The following is a 19,736-nucleotide window of genomic DNA, read 5'->3' as shown; positions in this document are numbered from 1 at the left end:
TGAATTTTACAATGCGTTTCTGAAATGGTCTACTTATTTGAAATTTTTCGTTTTTGCGTTCGAGTCGGGCTCCAAAAACGACGCAGTAGCCGATTTTCGAAGTAACTAATTCGAATAGCCGATTTAATCCTGCTCCGTAGTATGCGAATAGAGCTTGCGAGAAAAGTTTGAAGAAGGCATTTCCTTCTCCAAAACCGCATTTTAAAGAATAAGACGGTGCACCAGTGTAATGCGGAAACGAAATGGCATAATTTCTTGTCCAAAACGGGCAGTTTTAAGTAAAAAGGCACCAGGGTCATGCGGAGAAACATTGAAAAAAGACATATATTCTTATCCAAAAAGGCAATTTTTTCTAAAGTCATATTTTACAAAAAGAGCCCTTTTTCATGGTCGATATGGTCCGCCGCGCTGGGATCCGCCCCGATTTAATTCCAGTGTTATACAAGGCCTGAATATATTTTTTTCGTCTCAGCTTCTATAAACAACTTTTTTCTTAGTTTTTCTTATGTATGGACTTGAAGTTGGTATGTCCATCTGTATCTGTATCTTCAAAATGCCCGATACTACGACACAGAAACAATAAAGTAATTTGGTTCCAACCATGGCAAGTGAGTAAATCCGGTCCGCTGTCCGTATAGCGTCATGTTGTCATAGTAAACATGGCGAAGATGAACACAATATTTCAATAGTAATAGTTTGTCAGATGTTGTCGTTAGTTTAAATTAGACCAAACCACCGAGCTCAAGCACATACTTTGATTAAGATGTCTCGATCTGCTGGAACATTGATAACCACACACAATGCCACTTATATACCTCCGAGTTTGATGCCAGGGTAGGAAAATGTCTTCGACTTCTGTTGTTAAAAAATTTATGTTTTTCTTCGTTCGACGACGTTCGATCCTCTCCTACTCTTGCTTCTCTGGCTTCCAACTCATGAACTGTCTCACTGAGTCACCTGAAGCCTGGTTTGCTATGCTGCCTCCTTTCCATCCAGTCCAAAACATGACAGGCTCCTCTCAGTCCGTAGAGTATTTTTTAAATCAATCAGTGAAAAGTCTGATCAGATCATTTCATTGCTTAGTCTGAATACCAATCGTTGTAACGGCTAGGTACTAGACTATTCATTGCTAAGCTTGTCGCTCTCTCCCACCATCGCCGTTAGTGTAAATTTTGAATGCGGCTATGTACATCTACAGATACAGATTGGTGGCTCATATTTGTTACTTAGGCTGACATTTACAATGTACAGTTTTACTTTTGCCTTAAATCAACATTTGGCAGTCAGGTGCTCGAAAAATTCAATGATTTCAAGAAAATTCAGGCCCTTGCATTTGCAAACCATTGATCATTTTAGATAATTACTATCCTAACCCTAACTGATAATAAACCTGAACCCCCTAAACATAACTTAACCCTAGGCTATCTTTAACATTACTGTATAATGACTTTTATTATATAGAGGCCAGCCCAATAATGCTAAGAAAATAATGCTGCATCGGCATAAGATTCCACTTCCTTTAGTATTTTTGTTGGAAAATGAAAACTCTTATATATCAATTATTAATCCTCTCCGTTCTTCTGCCTTTATCTCACTGACACTAGATACAAAAATGAAATATCTCTGGAGATCTTCAGGAAACAACTTAAACATTTCCTCTTTAATGAGGCTTTTATAAATGTAAAGCATTAAGCAGTTTTTAAAAGCTGGATTTAGCGCTGTAGGCCTATAGAATACTTATTCTTGTTATTATTATTATCATTATTATTATTATTATTTGTAATCTCCATATATTGTTCTCTACCCGGTAGATATAAGGGGCATTGTCCAACCACGAAGTTTGACTACGGCGAAACATATGGCCACGCGACTGCCAAGTATTTCCAAGATTACAGATCTCAGGCCTTGAACAGTTCGAAAAGTCCATACGAGCGCGGCGGTCAGTTTCCGACGTACTACACCCACGATCCGACTCTCGTGATCAGCAATCGAACTAGAACCAGAGATAGATTCCTGCACGCCCCGTCGTATGAGCTAAGCAACATACATCACGATCGAAATGATGAAATAAAGCGATTTGATAAGGTAGGCTTGGATGTTCAGTGTTAATCCCTGATATACCGCTCACATTGGTGCAGAACGATGTTGGCGGTATAGAGAGTATGGCGGTATATCAGGGGTGTTTTACTATGTATTTGTATAGAGATGTACATTGAGAAAACCTGGCCTTAGGCGGGGTAGCGGTATCGGGAGTTCACTGTAGGCCTATATCTTTAATTGGAAGGTATTATTTTGGTCTAAATTAAAATAATTGCCTGAATTTAAATTAAGTGAACATATTTTTCCAATTGTAGGCCTATTATGGACTCAAATATGCATTGATAAGCCAGTCGGCTACACTGACAAAAGTTTTGTTTCAATTGGGTTTGAACTAACTTCAGCCAAAAACTGTGTCAGTACGTTGCTACATTCTGTATGAAAACAGGACGGATATGATTAAACAGTTGATATTCATCTATTCGTTTTGTACTTGCAGCAAGCGCAGTCTCACAGAGAAAATTACCGAGATAAGAGCGGATTCATCCCTCGCGTCAACCATTTCGTGTTACCCGTTCCAGCCGAAGAAACGTTCAAAAAGCAAGCTCTGTAAGTATGGGTGTGGTGTCTGCAGTGAATATCCATTTCAAATCAATCAATTCGGTATTACTGGATTATTTTTGGAGTCCTGTTTTCTTTTGCAACAGATTTTATTCTTATTTTTAACAAAGAGGAGTTTAAAGCCGCGTTCACACTACCCCTAGTTAGATTCAAAATAGGTGGGAACGGACCGAATCAGAGTGCCCGATCGAACATGCGTCACTAAATTGGCTACCGATAGTTTTGACTGGTCCAGTAAGACGTCATGAGTATTATACCAGGATATCTATATCTAGATGGTAGATTTATGAGACCCTGACGATTTTGATGATTGCAGTTCATCATGTAGGCCTAGGCCTTTCTGAACACATTCTATGGTAAATTCTAGGACATTTTCAAAACAATGAAAACAGATACTTAGCAAGCAACACGCATGCAATAGACAGATTATAAGATGAATAAAAATCCGTTAGTAAGTATTTAGGCAGTACAGAAATCATTTGAAATCTGAAAAGTTTATCATAATTGAATTCATACCGCAGAGTACGATTTAGAACGGACCTGTAACCAGTTTCCGACCAGATTAAGTCTGTGACCTGGATCAGTCTTTTAGATTGTTCTAAAATGAAAGAGACCAATTTGGACTTTTTGCAAGCCGAGTCCGTTTCAAATTGGAAGGGGTGGAACTTATACCGAATTATGGGCTAAATTATATAGAATTTAGATATCTAAATAAAGTAGTGTGAACGTGCCTTGCGTTTTAAACTCATTTCCCGCGTTCTGTATTTAATTTTCATTTCTTTAATTTAACAATCGCACGTTTTCGCAAACTTCTCACCACGAGACCTATCCTGAAAAGTTGGCTGTAGCTCCGATATGACATTTGATAAGAACAAGGCTATGGCAATTAATAGGAAGCTGCCTTGGAATTAATGAAATTCATTTTGTGAAAGTAGCCATCTATATTTGGGATTGGTTTATAACCGCTGCTTTGCTCAGGTCAATTTCAACTCGCTTTCCAGATCAGCAATATCTCTGCCATGTCTAGCTCTTCTACTCCTGTCTGTCTTCGAAAAAAAATACATTACCTCCACTTTCTCGCCTTTTCTTTCCTTCATTTTTCTACAATTGATCTGCTGCAGAAAGAAATTTCATCACCAATGCCGAAATGATATCACACCCATACCTTAGAATAGATCTTTTGCTGCGAGAGCTGATTAATCAATAAATCAATTAAACAGTATAAAATAAGTTGATTAATCAAACTGCACAATGTAATGTATAAGTGTAAAATCCCACGATAATAGAATGAATAACTAAAACGTTTATATTTAAAAAAAACACGGAAATATTTAGGGTGGTTTCTACCACCCTCCTTCAGTCTTAAATGACACGTCAAATAAATACACAGTATATAAATATACGTGTATATTTGAAGTCAGATACAAATCACTGCGCTTGAATTAGGTTATTGGGATTAGATGTAATGTATTATTCAAAAATTGACTCATACATTACATTGTGTAGTTATTTAGTCTTGAGGATTGTGCAAAAAGTGTTATCAGTCAACCCTGATATAACGATTATGGTACGTTACTTTGTATAAGAGCAATCATGAGGTGATTGCTCTTAGGTTGCCGTCTGCCGGGATGTCATCAATATAGGGTTCTAAATCCTAGAGGCCGCTGAATTTCTTGGTCGGTAGTTCTCCGTCCTCTTCTTCCATGAGAGGACAAGAAGAAACTTTTTACCTGACTAATGATGTTCCGAGTAGCGAGCGCTAAGTGAGTCAAAGGTTTTAAAAATTACAGCAAAATTTGTACTATGCAGATTTTGATAAGAGTTGTACTGTAACACGTGTTATTCATTAAATCTCACAAAAGATGTTTTATCTACTGTTATAAATACACCAGAATGATCTATTTCTTCACTAAGTGCCAAATAAATTCATGATTGATGCTTATAGAATGTTTTATTTCTTTTTTCTAATCATGGAAATGCAAAAAACAGCTTTTAGTGCGGTTGCCTTTTTGCATGTCGATGCTGTGTTTAGCTTTATTTGCCGTGGTTTTTCTGTGTGCAGTGATGATTTACAGTTACGGTAACTTATATTTTTCAACAGGAACAAGCTTATCTCTTTAATTTGTCTCTTTTTGCTAAACTTGTTACAAAGGGGTTCACCCTTTTGCTGAATTTGTCCACTCTTATCCTCTGTATATAGGCCTACGAAGTCATCTGTCCCTAAATTTTCCTGTGTTTTAGCTAAAAGCTGGATATGTTTTTATTCCGAGATCCTCCATACGACGCCTGCAACACTGTGAATCCCTTTCTCATAGTAAAAGGAAATAACCCCCATGGGAAATCTCCCCCTAACTAACAAATTGAGTCCGTTTGTCAGTTTACTTTTTAAAAAAGAGATGGGCAAGACTGAATTACAGAATGCCTGAAGCAGGGAATGGTTTGAGCCTGCGTATTGCAATTGATTAGGTCATCATGTAATACAGATTCATCTGAATTGAAAATAATTTCATAACCTCTTGCTCCATGGGCATCACCCGGTCGGGTGGCTTTTTGAAACTCAAGTCCTGCTTATTCCATTCATGGGGTCATGTAGATTTCTAACCTAAAAGAACTGCTAAAATGCTTGGAAAACCCATCTGAGGCACCTGTTTTTCAAAATTTTCATGGAGGATGATGCCTAAACCCCCGACTCTGGGGAATGAATTGCTCACTAATGTTCCAGTTGTTACCAATTTCGACCTCCCCACATGTTTCTGGTGACAGCCATAGCCCCCTATATTCAAGACAAGTGGATGATTCCCCTATTTGTTTTCAATTGTTAAACATTGCATTAACTGAATTTTCGTTGCAGCATGCTTTTGTCCTCGAATTATATCGAGGATGTCCACCTGCCAAAGATAGAAACGGCCATAAGACGTCTGCCCATCAACAAACAATTCAGTTCCTACTCGTCTGTTCGTGATCGCGCTATGAGAGATGTCTATTTCGAGCAACGCTGATCATCTTCGTAAGATTGTATCGATCATTTGTTTCGTTCATTTTTCTCTTGAAAAAAAAACTCCAATCTTGTATGAATATACCAAAAGAATTCTAATCTTTACTCAAATTACACCAAAATTATACCAAAAAAGGCTGTACCAAATTCACAATGTGTAAGGATGTATACTAGATATTATAAAATGAACTATGATCTCTTCTGAAATACACTACACTGTATTTATGTCATGGGACAGAATGTTAGACCTTCAATCTGACATTCTAGACTTACGTATGTATCATTTAGTCGTGCACCAATCATTAAATACCAGATTTAAAATTGTAAAAAAAGAAGAAATACTGAATAGTTATCTGCAATTTTCATTCTTAATGCGTTTTCAAACATTACGCATTAAGATTTTTTCTTCTTCAATCATAGATTCTTTACTATTTTTAAGTACTATTGCTTACTTTTTTAAATCACTTTACACAGCGCCTTTGAATGAAGCGTATTTGTATCATGAAAATTTAGATTAAATGTTTATTGTCGACGATATCAAGCATACATGCATCGCATATCTTGTTGAATTGTTAATACACTGTTTTGCCGTGATGCTTTCGTTTTTGCTATGCAGTTTTTTGCATTTATTGCCGTGATTAAAAATAAAAACATATATATTACCAAACAAAAAGGGATTAGATTTTTTTGCTGGACAAAAAACACGAGGAATTCCCCAAATTTCTTAACATAAAATTGCCTACCGACCTCATTTCAAAGTTTTGGATGAAATAAGTTTTTTCAAAAATATATATGTGGCCGACCAACTACAAAGCTCTCCATTCTTGTAAATATTCTTATCTTGGAAATTTTATTACATCGGATTTGATTCTGGAAATGGTACGGCTGTGCTCAGACAACATTGCTTATCAGACATTGATGGGAACCTTGGATTGCAAAATTCCAGGAATTCCGTATAAAATATATTATAGGCCTTTTCAAGATTTTGTTGTTTGTCTATCATAAACAGTTTCCAAGTGTAAAATGTGTTCAAACTATAGTTTGTTTAATAGTTTATTGTACAAAAACCTCAAATTCCTTATTCTATTGTGGTCTTCTAACTGCTAATTATAATTTCAACTGGAAATTTGGACCTGTATAAAATTATTTACGGGGACCTACCCACTTTTTTTTGGTGTGGCCTTACTCGTAAGTAATGAATATGTGGTTCCCTTTGTTGGAACCTTTCATAGACGTAGAGAGACCTGCAACCTGGAGACATTCGATTCATACGTCAAGTCAAATCATGGAATCTAAAAATGTGCACAGATTCAAATATAGCGCGTCGGTTTCCGATCTCAGTGTGGCTAGGGTCTAATTTGCGTCGACAGCTGGATCCTTGCGTCACTTTGTTTTATAGTCCATGGTCAAATTAGAGTGTTTTTATAACACTCTAATCCCAGTCAACTGTACAGAAATTAACAGCCACAGATCCAGGGTGTGCTTTGGGTGCTGGAGCCCCAACCCCCTGCCAAAATTTCCTATGTATCATTCATTTACACTTTTTCAGTGCTACATTTCAAAGTGCAATGAACATTATGAATATGAGATGATCAAAAAGTGCTTAAAATCCTCAGAATACCGGAAAATTGGACTAATTCTTCCAAATTATCAGGGGGATAACCCGCAGTGCATCCCCTTTGAAAATCCTGATCGGCCCCTGAATAAACAGCCCCACGGAGAGAGGATTGTGAATTGATTTCAGTCGCTAACAATCTTTCTTGTTACTACTGAACGAACCTGTGCATTGATACACTCGACAATATCTGTTGGTTAATATCATTTCTTCTGATAGAATTTATTAAGATGAAAATAAAACAAAAAACTGAAGATAGAAATACACGTAAGAGAATAAAAGAATATCTTTTTATCACATTAGAAACAGCCAGCATAGTGTTTGAATAAACTGTAGATCATGCCAGAAACTTTTTTTGATTTTTTTTTTGAAAAGTATAAAGGCCTAGCTGCAAATCACATTTAAGTACCGGTAGGTTTTTTCTTTATGGAAGATTCATTAAAAAGCTGCCAACACCCTGGTGAATATAGTTGTAACAAACCTGCCTAATTTCGACACTCCATATTTGGACATTTCTATCTTGTAATTTTTGCTGACAGTTGCGGTTTAACGAGTGAAGCAGATTACATTATACATTACACTATAACAGTATAGAGTACATTATAACAGTCATCTAGGCCTATTAATCATTTGAAAATTTTCCTTTAAATTTTCTTAAGTTATAAATGAATAAGGGAACCCCATGTTTAACATGTGTACGCAATGAAAACTCTCCATTTTATACATTTCACAATATAGCCTGTTTACGTACTATGTATTTAAAAGTGCAAAAAAGGTGATTACCACTTTTATGATTCAAGAATCAACTCCCATCCGCACAAAGATTCAACTTCAAAACAATACCAGGGCCAGCAACACCAACCAGGGTCAGATAATTTACTTGCCTTGACACTCATATGTTTGGATTGCACTGAAAATGCAGCAATTCTTTTATCATATACGGTCAAGACATTCCTGGAAATACCACTCATATTTGCAACGAATTTGTGTCAATTTCTATCCAAAACATCCCGCTATGTAACGCTGGGTCAATATTTCATATGTGTAGCTTAGACATGATATTTTTGTTTTGTCAGATCATAAGGATAATCTATGCTTCTGTTTCATTTCTACATTAAGGATGACTACATATTCAATCTGAGATACTGAAGAATTTTATAGACAAATGCTTGTAGAAATATATATCAATTCTAAGTAATCAACTAATATAGTGAAACCACAACCACATTCCAACAAACCTCGCGGGCCAGTTGTTGCACAGTCAAGACATGATTTAACCCCGGTATTATTTCTATGGCCAATCTAACTACTTAAGACCGGTCATGAGATTTAAGGTCACTTTTAGACTTAGGTCATGACTGTGTAACTGGACCCTGGAGGACAGAAGATATGTTCTTAGTGAATAGTTCCCGGAATGATATGAATAGAATTTCACCTTATCACTATTTTTCGTTTGTTAAAACCAACAAATCATTTAATCCAGGTTCATAATAAGCAATTTCAAGTTCAAAAGTATTTGTTACTTGTAGGCTAAAGCACTGCAAACAGTTTTTCTGCAAAGCCAAATTCACCAAATCATAGGTTGTGATGAAACTTAGCCCAGAAACCAAATGTTCATACAAATAGCCGATGCATTTTGTATACAGGTACATATATACCAGTGTCCAGTTTCATGAAAAAGTTTCAGCTTACAAAGCATAAAGTTTGAATTATTGGCCTCCTTGAAAACAATGAAGTAACCAAAAGCAATAAGCAAAAAATATGAATATCTTTTTCACGAAACTGAGCCCTGTCCATTACACAAAAGAACCAATTTGTGACCCAATCCAGTCCCTTATAGTATTTACACATTTTAAAGCACTAATCAGTTTAAGTCTTGTGTCTACTCCTTTTTCATTTTACAGAACACGGGCACTAAAATGTTTTGAATGGTGGTAAATACTGTTTACAAAAGAATCCAGACTCTGACCTGACCATATCAACAATTAATGATTGTACATCACAGCCTTGTGCTCTCATGATAACGACCAGCTTTTCAAAGACGAATTCGGAATGAACTGCAACAAAAAAAAAGAAAGTCATTTGAAAAGATATTACAAGGAGCAGAATTCTATTTAAACACACACACGCACGCACACGCGCAAAACTTCGAGACAATTAACCAAAGCCTCATCAAAGCATCATCATGAATCTCAAGTGCGGATATTTATGCAGCACTTACTTAACAAAGTCTGGTGCCTTGGAAATAACGTGTTCGAATTCAGCAAACGATAGCATACTATCTTCATCAAGATCAGCTTCATCAAATATCTGTAAATAAGATGCCAATTTATTACCGCATAGGCCTATTTCATATTGTTAATCTGTATCATTAAGAAGTCCCACTACTACAAGTTCAATCAATTTTCTACTTTGATATAAACTTCTCAGTTTAGTCTTCAATCTACTTTTTTGTCCATCCCCAGTTGAAGACAATTATTTCTCTGTACATATTACTGTACATATTTTTTTTTCTCTGTACTGAACTTATTTTGACTCCTGAATAACATCAAGTGACCAATGTTGTGGAAAAAATAGTTGCCAGATGATACCATTCAGTTAACAATAAATTATGCCAATTTAAGAAAATGATCAATATGTGCTGAAGCCAGCTGTTAAAATTGCTATTACGGTAACATGTTTAGTACCAGTGACACAGAATTCACTGTACAAATTCTATACTTTTACAATCCTATATACGCCTTTGTCCATGGCCTCTGATACAGGCTACATTGATCCCATTATCATTGCTATAATTGAGAAATAGGACAATATTCGAGAGTAATTGCAAACAAGCCGAGAAATATGGTTGATAGAATCTGAATTTTGTATAGGCCTGTGTAAAATATATGCAAATATATAAAAAATGTATGCAGCAGGAAGATGGGTTAGGACGCAAGTGGTCTACCGGTACCAATTTTTTATTTGTAATCAACACAGAAATAAAAGAAAACTCAATCATTTCATTCTAAGATAAATAGATATTTTCATGTAAGGCATTCTAACAGAAGGGTGTTTTAAAACCGCATTAACAGGTTACCAACACCTCTAATTTGGATTTTGCAAGGTTTGCTAGTTCTTACTTCCACATACAATTCTACATCTAGATTAAAATTCCTCTCAAGTATATCAAAAGAGTATACTGAAAATCGTATCAAGCAAAGACTTATAAAGGAGAAAATCTCTAATTTCTAGGAGTGTCTGCATCACATTTTTTACTTATTACCTGTAGACTATCTTAAATTGGTAATGTCTATCTCGGTAAACCATTAATTCAGTGGTTTTGTAAGCAAATTTTTATCCCTTACGCTACTTTAACTTGGTTTCTAGCTCGGTAATTGCCTAATTTGGTTAAAAAAAATCCAGGTCCCAACTGTATTATTTAGGAGTAGTCAACTGTACAACTAAAAACTAGACATAAATTTCTACTTGCCTATTTCTTAAAATTCAAGTTTTAAAGGAGTTATGAGCATCCTTTTATAAATCAAAGGAGTTTCAAGCAGCTTCTCAAAGAATTTTCCATTTTGAAGGAGTTTTTAAGGAATCAAGGAGTCATAGGGACCCTGTAAGCGTATAACCAAGCGTAAATCACCCAATCTAATAGATTGGATAGCTCTGGTGGCAGAACCATGTTAAATGATCCCCTAGGATGCAATCCTAACCTGGAAGGTGCTCAAACCTGATGGTCTCGCCACGCAAAACCCTCCCCGATTAGCCGCTGCCCAATTTGCAGCTATCTGCGCACTTAGTCATGATATCATTAGTAGTAACCCAGTAATCAGAATTGAAGCCATACATGCCCACTGGGAATAATCAGGCAGGGTTTCGTGCCGTGGCAGATTCTCTCAATGCCATCAGGTTCGAATACCTGCTGAGGAGGGAGGATGCAAGGATACATATAGGTACTTACATTGCTGATTAATTGGTTCATATCAGCCGGAGGTAATTGCGTTTCTCCTGTTAATCGATTTATCACTTCTCTCAAATCATTCTCAGAGATCATGTCATCTTCATCGAAATCTAAATCGAAATTTATACTACTGCAAAAACAACTACAGAAATATCCATTCACATAAATTCTAAGCTCATGAATTTGTTGAAACAGGCCTGCAGTGGTCAATCAGGGATGAGAGAATAATTCAAAGAACATACATTCAAGCAAAGCCGAATTTCGAGTCATAATAAATGTTTTGGACTATTTTCTATATTTGCAAATGTTGACTTGTTTAGGGAAGTCAGATTTTCACTGTGGCAAAAATCCCGGTTGCAAAAAGATCTCACTTTGCAAAAAGATCTCACTTAACTGTATTATGTGATATGTTAGCTGCAATTGAAAAGATTACTCGTCATAGCCGGTGTACGGCATTTTGCCAGGATGAGTTATCTTGTCCTCCTTAGAGACGTAGTGGCTGAAACCGAACCAAAAATTGCCTGACCACAAAATATGATTTATGGGAAACCATCAGATTTGGTCTGGACAAATTTTTTGTCTTAACTGCATAGCGTCAAGCAAAAATTGGGCATTGCAAATCAACAGCCAACACGTTAGGGCTAAACCTCAAGTTATCTGTATGGCAAATACAGCGAGATATGGCAAAATTTACGTGTTTATTCACACACAAATACATATAAGTCTATGCATATATACATACCAGGTGGACATACCAGTAGATATGTATATGAAATAAACAAACCCCCAATTACTATCCTGTCCTGTGAAAGGTCCAGTTGACAGTATATTCATTATCATGAATCAACTGACAGCGGACTAAAGTCTTCCAAATTGATGAACATCAAACTAGACACATGACAAGCCTATCATTCAAACTAACCATAAATCCTAAATGCGTATTCGACTTTCACATTTCGAGGAGCACTTTCACTGAATACCGACATCATATCGAGGAAATCTTCAAACGTCAAATCACCATCGCCGCTGGATGAGAACACTTTACAAATTCGGTCTTTAAATGGGTTTACCTGAAAGATTGAAAATTCGACAATAAGGCTAAAACAAAATTATACCTTGTTTCCCCTAATCAGCTGGGTCATTTTGTACACTGCAATATAAGTTTGTAATAAGTTCATTTCTGTAACAGCCAGCCAGTTCAACTTTAAGCTGATCGGAAATAAGAAACAAGGAATCAATTTTTTTTAGACAAAAGGAACAAGTAGACAATTATCAAATTTGTTGATGTGACAATGGTTCAGTTATTAGGCCTACGTACCTCAGATGTAATGATGAAATAAATTGAATAATTTTCAAGATTCAAGGACAAACAGTTACGAGGTACAATAATATAGCGAATAGAAAATATTGTTTCAACTAACAAAGTGACCGGTTTCAAAAATCACGAACAAAATTCTAAATCAATTTAGGCTAACATAGGCCTAAATTGAATTAACAGCGAACATGAATTGAATAAAACATCACATGGCCATGGGCTCCATGAAAATGTTGGGCTAATTAATAAGCTTTAATCAAAATCAGCTAACATCTTGTGTTTCTTTTTCCCGATAGCTTAGATATATATGATATACGAAATTTTTTTTCCACAATACTTGCTTTCAATTCAGCGAGGTTATTTTTGATTAGGGTACATGAAAGTTTTGCATTTTTGTTTTCTTCTACTTCTTCCGGTGATAACTGCTGAAATCTTTTGTGTACGCTGAAATAAAGCAACGGAAACTGATTGAATAAAAGAATTAGCTTATGAAAATACTGTTTATTTTTTACAGTTGATCTTCGAGCACAATTATCTGTGATGAGATAATAGAACGCAATATTCCCACAATCGAAGCTATCACCGGGGTAACTGAGACAAACTTAATGAATGATCATGGATGATCAAGTCTCTTCTGGAGGTTTTTTGCTCTGCAATCGCATATTTTCACAATAATAACCTTTGATGAAAAACAATGACAATATTGCAAAGCTAAAATTCCACACTAAGGATAAAAAGATTCTAAAATGTTTCCATGAGCTAATAATCTATTCAAGGCTTTTCCTAGACTATTTCCTTTTTTTAGTCATCTCCAAGAATACTTCAAACATCAAATAAATCATTAGCTACTGCCCTAATAAACATTTCGGCCCTTTTTAATCTTAATTAGGATTTTATTTTTGAAATATGGAATTTTACAGATTGACAGACAATCAGAATCAGTTGGCCAGATCGATAATCTGATTATTAAACAAACAACACTTTCTGGTATACTAGACGAGACCATATAATGCATGGATCGAAAAAAAGCAAAGAGCTACTTACTGTAAAATTTCTTTCTTTGTAAAATAAGTAAGTTCCTACAAAGCAAAGTAAAAATGCATGCAGCAATACTAACTCAGCCAATGACAAGTAGGCGCCACACTATTACAGAATGGAAGTAGATATTTTGCCAATGCAGCATTATTCGTGTTTAGGCTATTTTTCCATTGGCTATCGTTATATATAATAAGATAAACTAGTAAAATTTAAAATAAAATCACGTTATTATTTTTAGGGTAGGGGTTTTGATAGGGTGGGGGTCTAGATGGTTAGGTTTAGGGTTAGTCAGTAAACTCTTTGTGGTTTAGTTTCACAATCGGATATTTTCACAAACCACATATAAGTTGGTAGGCCTATAAGCCCATCCGATATAAAACGCTTACCACCAACAATTAGATAACTAACTAGGTTAGGGTGAGGTTTAGGGTCCATTTTACAATTAGGGATAGGGTTAGGGTAAGGTTGAGTGCTAATGTAGTTAAAAATTCAGTGGGATTCCATGAGCCTCAGTGGTCAAGTGGAAAGACGCAACGCTATTAATTTGCAGGCCCGTGTTCAAATACTGCTCTCAACTCTACTTTCTCTATCTCTGATTCTGATCTTGTTCACATATTTTCCTTAATTTCCTAAGTTGCGCACGCGGTGTAAATTAGCCAATCAGAATGACGCGTTGGCAAAATAACATTGACAGGAATAATGTTGCATTGGCAAAATATCACCTGCTTTATAACAGAATTGAATTTGTATTGTTTGTCTCATTTGATTATCATGTCATTTTTTCACAGGCAATCGCCGATGGGCTTGGGACACTTGGGGAAAATTTTACAGGCGTTCACACGGCTACACTAGGTCAGCAAACGTCGTACAGCCGCTGAGTGATGTCATTGAGAAATTCCACTTCACGCAAAGATAGAAGGGGAATACTTGTACCTGGTAGTAGGTGTCCGTGTGACCTAGTGTTGTCATCCGAACACCTGTAAGGTTTTTCCTATACGCTCACGCTTTTAACTACCTAGTCTTTAAGATTACTAAAGACGTTTCACAAATTGATAGAGTCTCACACTCACAGTCGGATGGATTAATAGGATATATAACTGTAATTTCACATGTAAGTGTCATATGAAATAAAATTTTTAATTTTATATTGAAAAACGAAGTTTGTTGTATTTTGTGAGGTCGCGCCGTGTTTGGAGCCAGCAGCCATTATCATTTTTTTAAACGCATCAGTAGCAAGACGTTTTTTCTCTAATTTATTGCAGAATAACCACTCAGAACACAGATTCACTATCAAGAAAACCCCAGGAACTTGTATCCCAAGACCCGTCCCAAGCCCATCGGCGAGTGCCTGCCTGGCTGTGGTGCTATGTATCTTCTTCATTCATTCATTCATTCATTCATTCATTCATTCATTCATTCATTCATTCGTTCTAACTCTGCATCATAAGGTTTACCTGATAATCCTCAAGTTCTTTGTCAGTAAATACACTCTGGCCAGAACCCATCCTGTCGTGACTTAGAAAAGATTATTTGCAAGGCGAATTTACTAGTTTATTCTCGTTTATTTGTTTATCCGTTGACTTGAAGTTACTTCCTGGTTCAAGTTATAAACCGGACGTGGATGTGGACTTGGGCATTGGGAAATACAATTCAATTCAATTTTTATTTATTTTCAAAATCATCATCGTCATCATCATCATCATCATCATCATCATCATCATCATCATCATCATCATCATCATCATCAATATTACGGACGAGTGTTGGGCCTATTGGCGTCCGGCTCGTTTGGTGATCAATGTCAGTTTAGGTGACTATATAAGGCTATATATAGGCTATAGATTACTATGGGTTACGTCCTATTACTTCATATTACTATACATTACTATCCATTACGTCTTATTACTTCATTTTACTATAGATTACTATGCGTTACGTCTTATTACTTCATATTACTATAGATTACTATCCATTATGTCTTATTACTTCATATGATTACTATCCATTACATGTTATTACTTCATATTACTATAGATTACTATCCATTACATGTTATTACTTCATATTACTATAGATTACTATCCATTACATGTTATTACTTCATATTACTATACATTACTATCCATTACGTCTTATTACTTCATATTACTATAGATTACTATCCATTACATGTTATTACTTCATATTACTATACATTACTATCCATTACATGTTATTACTTCATATTACTATAGATTACTATGCGTTACGTCTTATTACTTCATATTACTATAGATTACTATCCATTACATGTTATTACTTCATATTACTATAAATTACAATCCATTACGTCTTATTACTTCATATTACTATACATTACTATGCGTTACGTCTTATTACTTCATACTACTATAAATTACTATGCGTTACGTCTTATTACTTCATATTAGTATAGATTACTATCCATTACATGTTATTACTTCATATTACTATAGATTACTATCCATTACATGTTATTACTTCATATTACTATAGATTACTATCCATTACATGGTATTACTTCATATTACTATAGATTACTATCCATTACATGTTATTACTTCATATTACTATAGATTACTATCCATTACATCTTATTACTTCATATTACTATACATTACTATCCATTACGTCTTATTACTTCATATTACTATAGATTACTATCCATTACATGTTATTACTTCATATTACTATACATTACTATCCATTACGTCTTATTACTTCATATTACTATAGATTACTATCCATTACATGTTATTACTTCATATTACTATACATTACTATCCATTACATGTTATTACTTCATATTACTATAGATTACTATGCGTTACGTCTTATTACTTCATATTACTATAGATTACTATCCATTACATGTTATTACTTCATATTACTATAGATTACTATGCGTTACGTCTTATTACGTACTTCATATTACTATACATTACTACCCATTACATCTCATTACTTCATATTACTATAGATTACTATGCGTTACGTTTTATTACTTCATATTACTATAGTTTACTATGCGTTACGTCTTATTACTTCATATTACTATACATTACTATCCATTACATGTTATTACTTCATATTACTATAGATTACTATCCATTACGTCTTATTACTTCATATTACTATAGATTACTATCCATTACATGTTATTACTTCATATTACTATAGATTACTATGCGTTACGTCTTATTACTTCATATTACTATACATTACTACCCATTACATCTCATTACTTCATATAACTATAGATTACTATGCATTACGTCTTATTACTTCATATTACTCTAGATTACTATGCGTTACGTCTTATTACTTCATATTACTATACATTACTATGCGTTACATCTTATTACTTCATATTACTATACATTACTACCCATTACATCTCATTACTTCATATTACTATAAATTACTATGCGTTACGTCTTATTACTTCATATTACTATACATTACTATCCATTACATGTTATTACTTCATATTACTATAGATTACTAAGGGTAGCTACTGGTTACTTACATATGGTAAAATAACAGATTAGCCCTTGATTACTCATATTACTTATATTACAGTAATATGACAAAAGTGCTAAGCTTTTTTTCCCCTATATTGAGCCTCAGGTGTAGGTGACAGGGTAAAAAATGTTTCTCATGTAGCCATAGTTTGATTTGCACCTAGCCCATCTCGCGGGCGTTAAATGTTCTTTGGATCACTTAGAATGGTTGCCAAGTATGTAACTTTAATGACTAGTTTGAAATATTGACATCAAAATATTTGAAAATTGCTTAAAATAGCTTCTCTACCTATCATGGTATGTAAGTACCACAAACAGCTGTTATATGTGCTGAGACTGAGTGTCTCTAGAGTGATTGCACAACCTCCCAAAGTCCTAGTATTTTTTGTAAATAATGAATAAATATATGCATACTTAGAGTTGAATTAAGCTTCGTTTTTTCTTTTCATTTATTTCTATCATTGCTTTCATTCTGACAGGTTTTATATACCTATCTTAGATCCATTCCTCTGACTCCAAGTGCTCTTAATATCACTTGAATTGTGGCTAAAATTAAAAAATTTGGGGGGAGAGCCCCCCCTTGATCTCCCGGCCTCGGTACCTGCGATACATCGGGTGTCGCTTTCGGCGCCACTTGGACTGGCTGATTATTTCAGATGTTCCACTTTTGATAGGTACATTTCATTCGCTGGCTCGGTCGGTAGTCCGGACCCCTGCCTTCCCATCAAGGCTACCAACTTTGTCGAGACAGTTATCGTTAAAACCTGCAAATCTAACACTCATCCTCTTGGAAATTACATCGTTTTGGATGTATTTGTGTCAACACCGAGGGGAACCCCACTCGCAGCCTTAATCCACGGAAAATGTCCTTACTTTTTGGATCCCTCTCCCAATCATCTAATGATAGTCAAAATAGTCGAAATAAGTCTTCTAGTGTCAAGCGTTTCATTCATCTCCCGTCAATATTATATATCAGGTTTCACGGTATATTCTTTCAATGAAATGTGGTCTTTTGCAGATACAATTTGTGATTCTGGAGCCAGTTGCTAAAAGAATAAGGCATCAGAAATTCTGCGGTGTAATGGCGAGCTCTCTATCTGGTCTTCTGTACAATAGCGGAAATCGATTTACAGCATTTTTGAATTTTCAGCAGGAGCTCCACGCAAGTGGAGGAAGCCGTGGTTGTGTCAAACTTGACGCAAACCGTTGAACCGGGTTTTTATTTTGAGAATGTTCGATGATTTTTACTGATCGTGACGTGTTTCAAATTGAATTTGAATAGTCTTAGTCAATTGTGTTGGAAAGATTGGAACTTTGGAATATATTAACATATACTGCGTATTGCGGAACATATAATATTCGTGTACTTTCTGTCAAAATTTATCTCGTTCGTTTGATGATGTGGTGCAGCGGTCGCTGTCTGATATTAAAGTTCTAATTATAGTTCTAATATGTAACAAGGCATCTCCCCCGGAACAACCCCCGGCTTGGAGGTGTCCTTTTCTCGAATTGTATTTTTGTGTGTATTAATCATTTGTTATAAGAAAGAACAAAGCATTCATTCGTTCGTTCGTTCGTTCATTCGTTCGTCCGTCCGTCCGTTCGTTCGTTCATTGATACCTGACTCGATCATCGTAAATTTACCTAAACAAATTCACGAATCAGTCTAACAATCCCAAAAAGCGAAATGTAAAAAGATCAATGGACTTGATTTCGCGGTAGTTAATGAAATGATAGTTAGTTTTCATTTTCATCTTCCTTGGCCTTTTTTTCGGTGCCATTTTTTCCTTGGCCATTTTTTTCCGTTCACCGATAATTTTTTTGGGTTTTACGACTATCAAAAGACAACTGGCTTTTCCATCATATTGCAGAAATATCAGGTCCATTGCACCCGTATTCGACTGATGCCTAATACACACATGATATTCTAAAAGCACAAAGCAACCGAGTGTTGTATGCCCATACACGTTCAATAAAAACGTAAATATTATTGACTCAATATATTGAGTGAATATTATGGAAGATGTGTGTCCTACATTGATGAAAATATTGTCAATAATTATTATTGAGCCGATTCATTGATCGATCCAAACCATTTTGATTTTTTTACGGTTCGTCAATATACTGGTCGAATCGTCAATATATTGATGGAAAAATTGATCGTGTTTCAGCATTTTTCATTCTTGTTTGTAGTTTTAATAGTTAACGGTGTTCTGCGTGGTTAATGGCCTCACTAGGTCAAGAAGTTGGTCAAATGTACGCGCATCGATGCGAAGAAAATTTCGGTAGTCCTCGCCGTTACAAAGTTACCGTAGCAGCCACATGTGGCCATACTCGCTCCGCTTAAGGAACCACCCCTTCGACCACTTCGCACGTTTTTTCCGGCGGTTCTTCATCAAGTGCCATGAGCAGCATGAACGTGTATGGGCCGCCCCAATGAATATTTCATCAAGATCCAATAGAACAACATATGCACCCACGCGTGGTAAGCATATGGTCAAATGTTATCTTCATGAATCGGTATCGACACAAATGTGGTAGCAATATTTCAAATACAATACAATGTAGCTTAGTCATTGTAACAATAAAGAACAGTTGGTTCATCCAAAGACGAACCGCGAACA

The 19,736-nt window shown here is 35.5% G+C and overlaps 2 protein-coding genes across 2 annotated transcripts; one reads left to right on the top strand and one right to left on the bottom strand.

Annotated features, from left to right (window-relative positions):
- The first annotated feature begins 659 nt into the window (after positions 1-659).
- On the top strand, positions 660-6,285 carry LOC141900236 (ciliary microtubule inner protein 2C-like). Its single transcript, XM_074787036.1, has 4 exons — positions 660-834; positions 1,812-2,085; positions 2,537-2,646; positions 5,510-6,285. Exons 1-4 carry the CDS (start codon positions 764-766, stop codon positions 5,655-5,657), a joined length of 603 nt encoding a protein of 200 aa, XP_074643137.1. The 5' UTR covers positions 660-763; the 3' UTR covers positions 5,658-6,285.
- A 1,252-nt stretch (positions 6,286-7,537) lies between these two features.
- Positions 7,538-15,157, bottom strand: LOC141898564 (calcium and integrin-binding family member 2-like). Its single transcript, XM_074784525.1, has 7 exons — positions 15,025-15,157; positions 13,577-13,611; positions 12,874-12,976; positions 12,140-12,287; positions 11,218-11,327; positions 9,490-9,578; positions 7,538-9,325 (listed from the first exon to the last, which is right to left on the bottom strand). Exons 1-7 carry the CDS (start codon positions 15,073-15,075, stop codon positions 9,304-9,306), a joined length of 558 nt encoding a protein of 185 aa, XP_074640626.1. The 5' UTR covers positions 15,076-15,157; the 3' UTR covers positions 7,538-9,303.
- Between the last annotated feature and the right edge of the window lie 4,579 nt (positions 15,158-19,736).

This window comes from Tubulanus polymorphus, chromosome 2, assembly GCF_964204645.1.
Source record: "Tubulanus polymorphus chromosome 2, tnTubPoly1.2, whole genome shotgun sequence".
NCBI lineage: Eukaryota > Metazoa > Nemertea > Palaeonemertea > Tubulaniformes > Tubulanidae > Tubulanus > Tubulanus polymorphus.
Note: the sequence above shows the minus strand (reverse complement) of the source record. Positions and strands in the feature narration are given on the sequence as shown.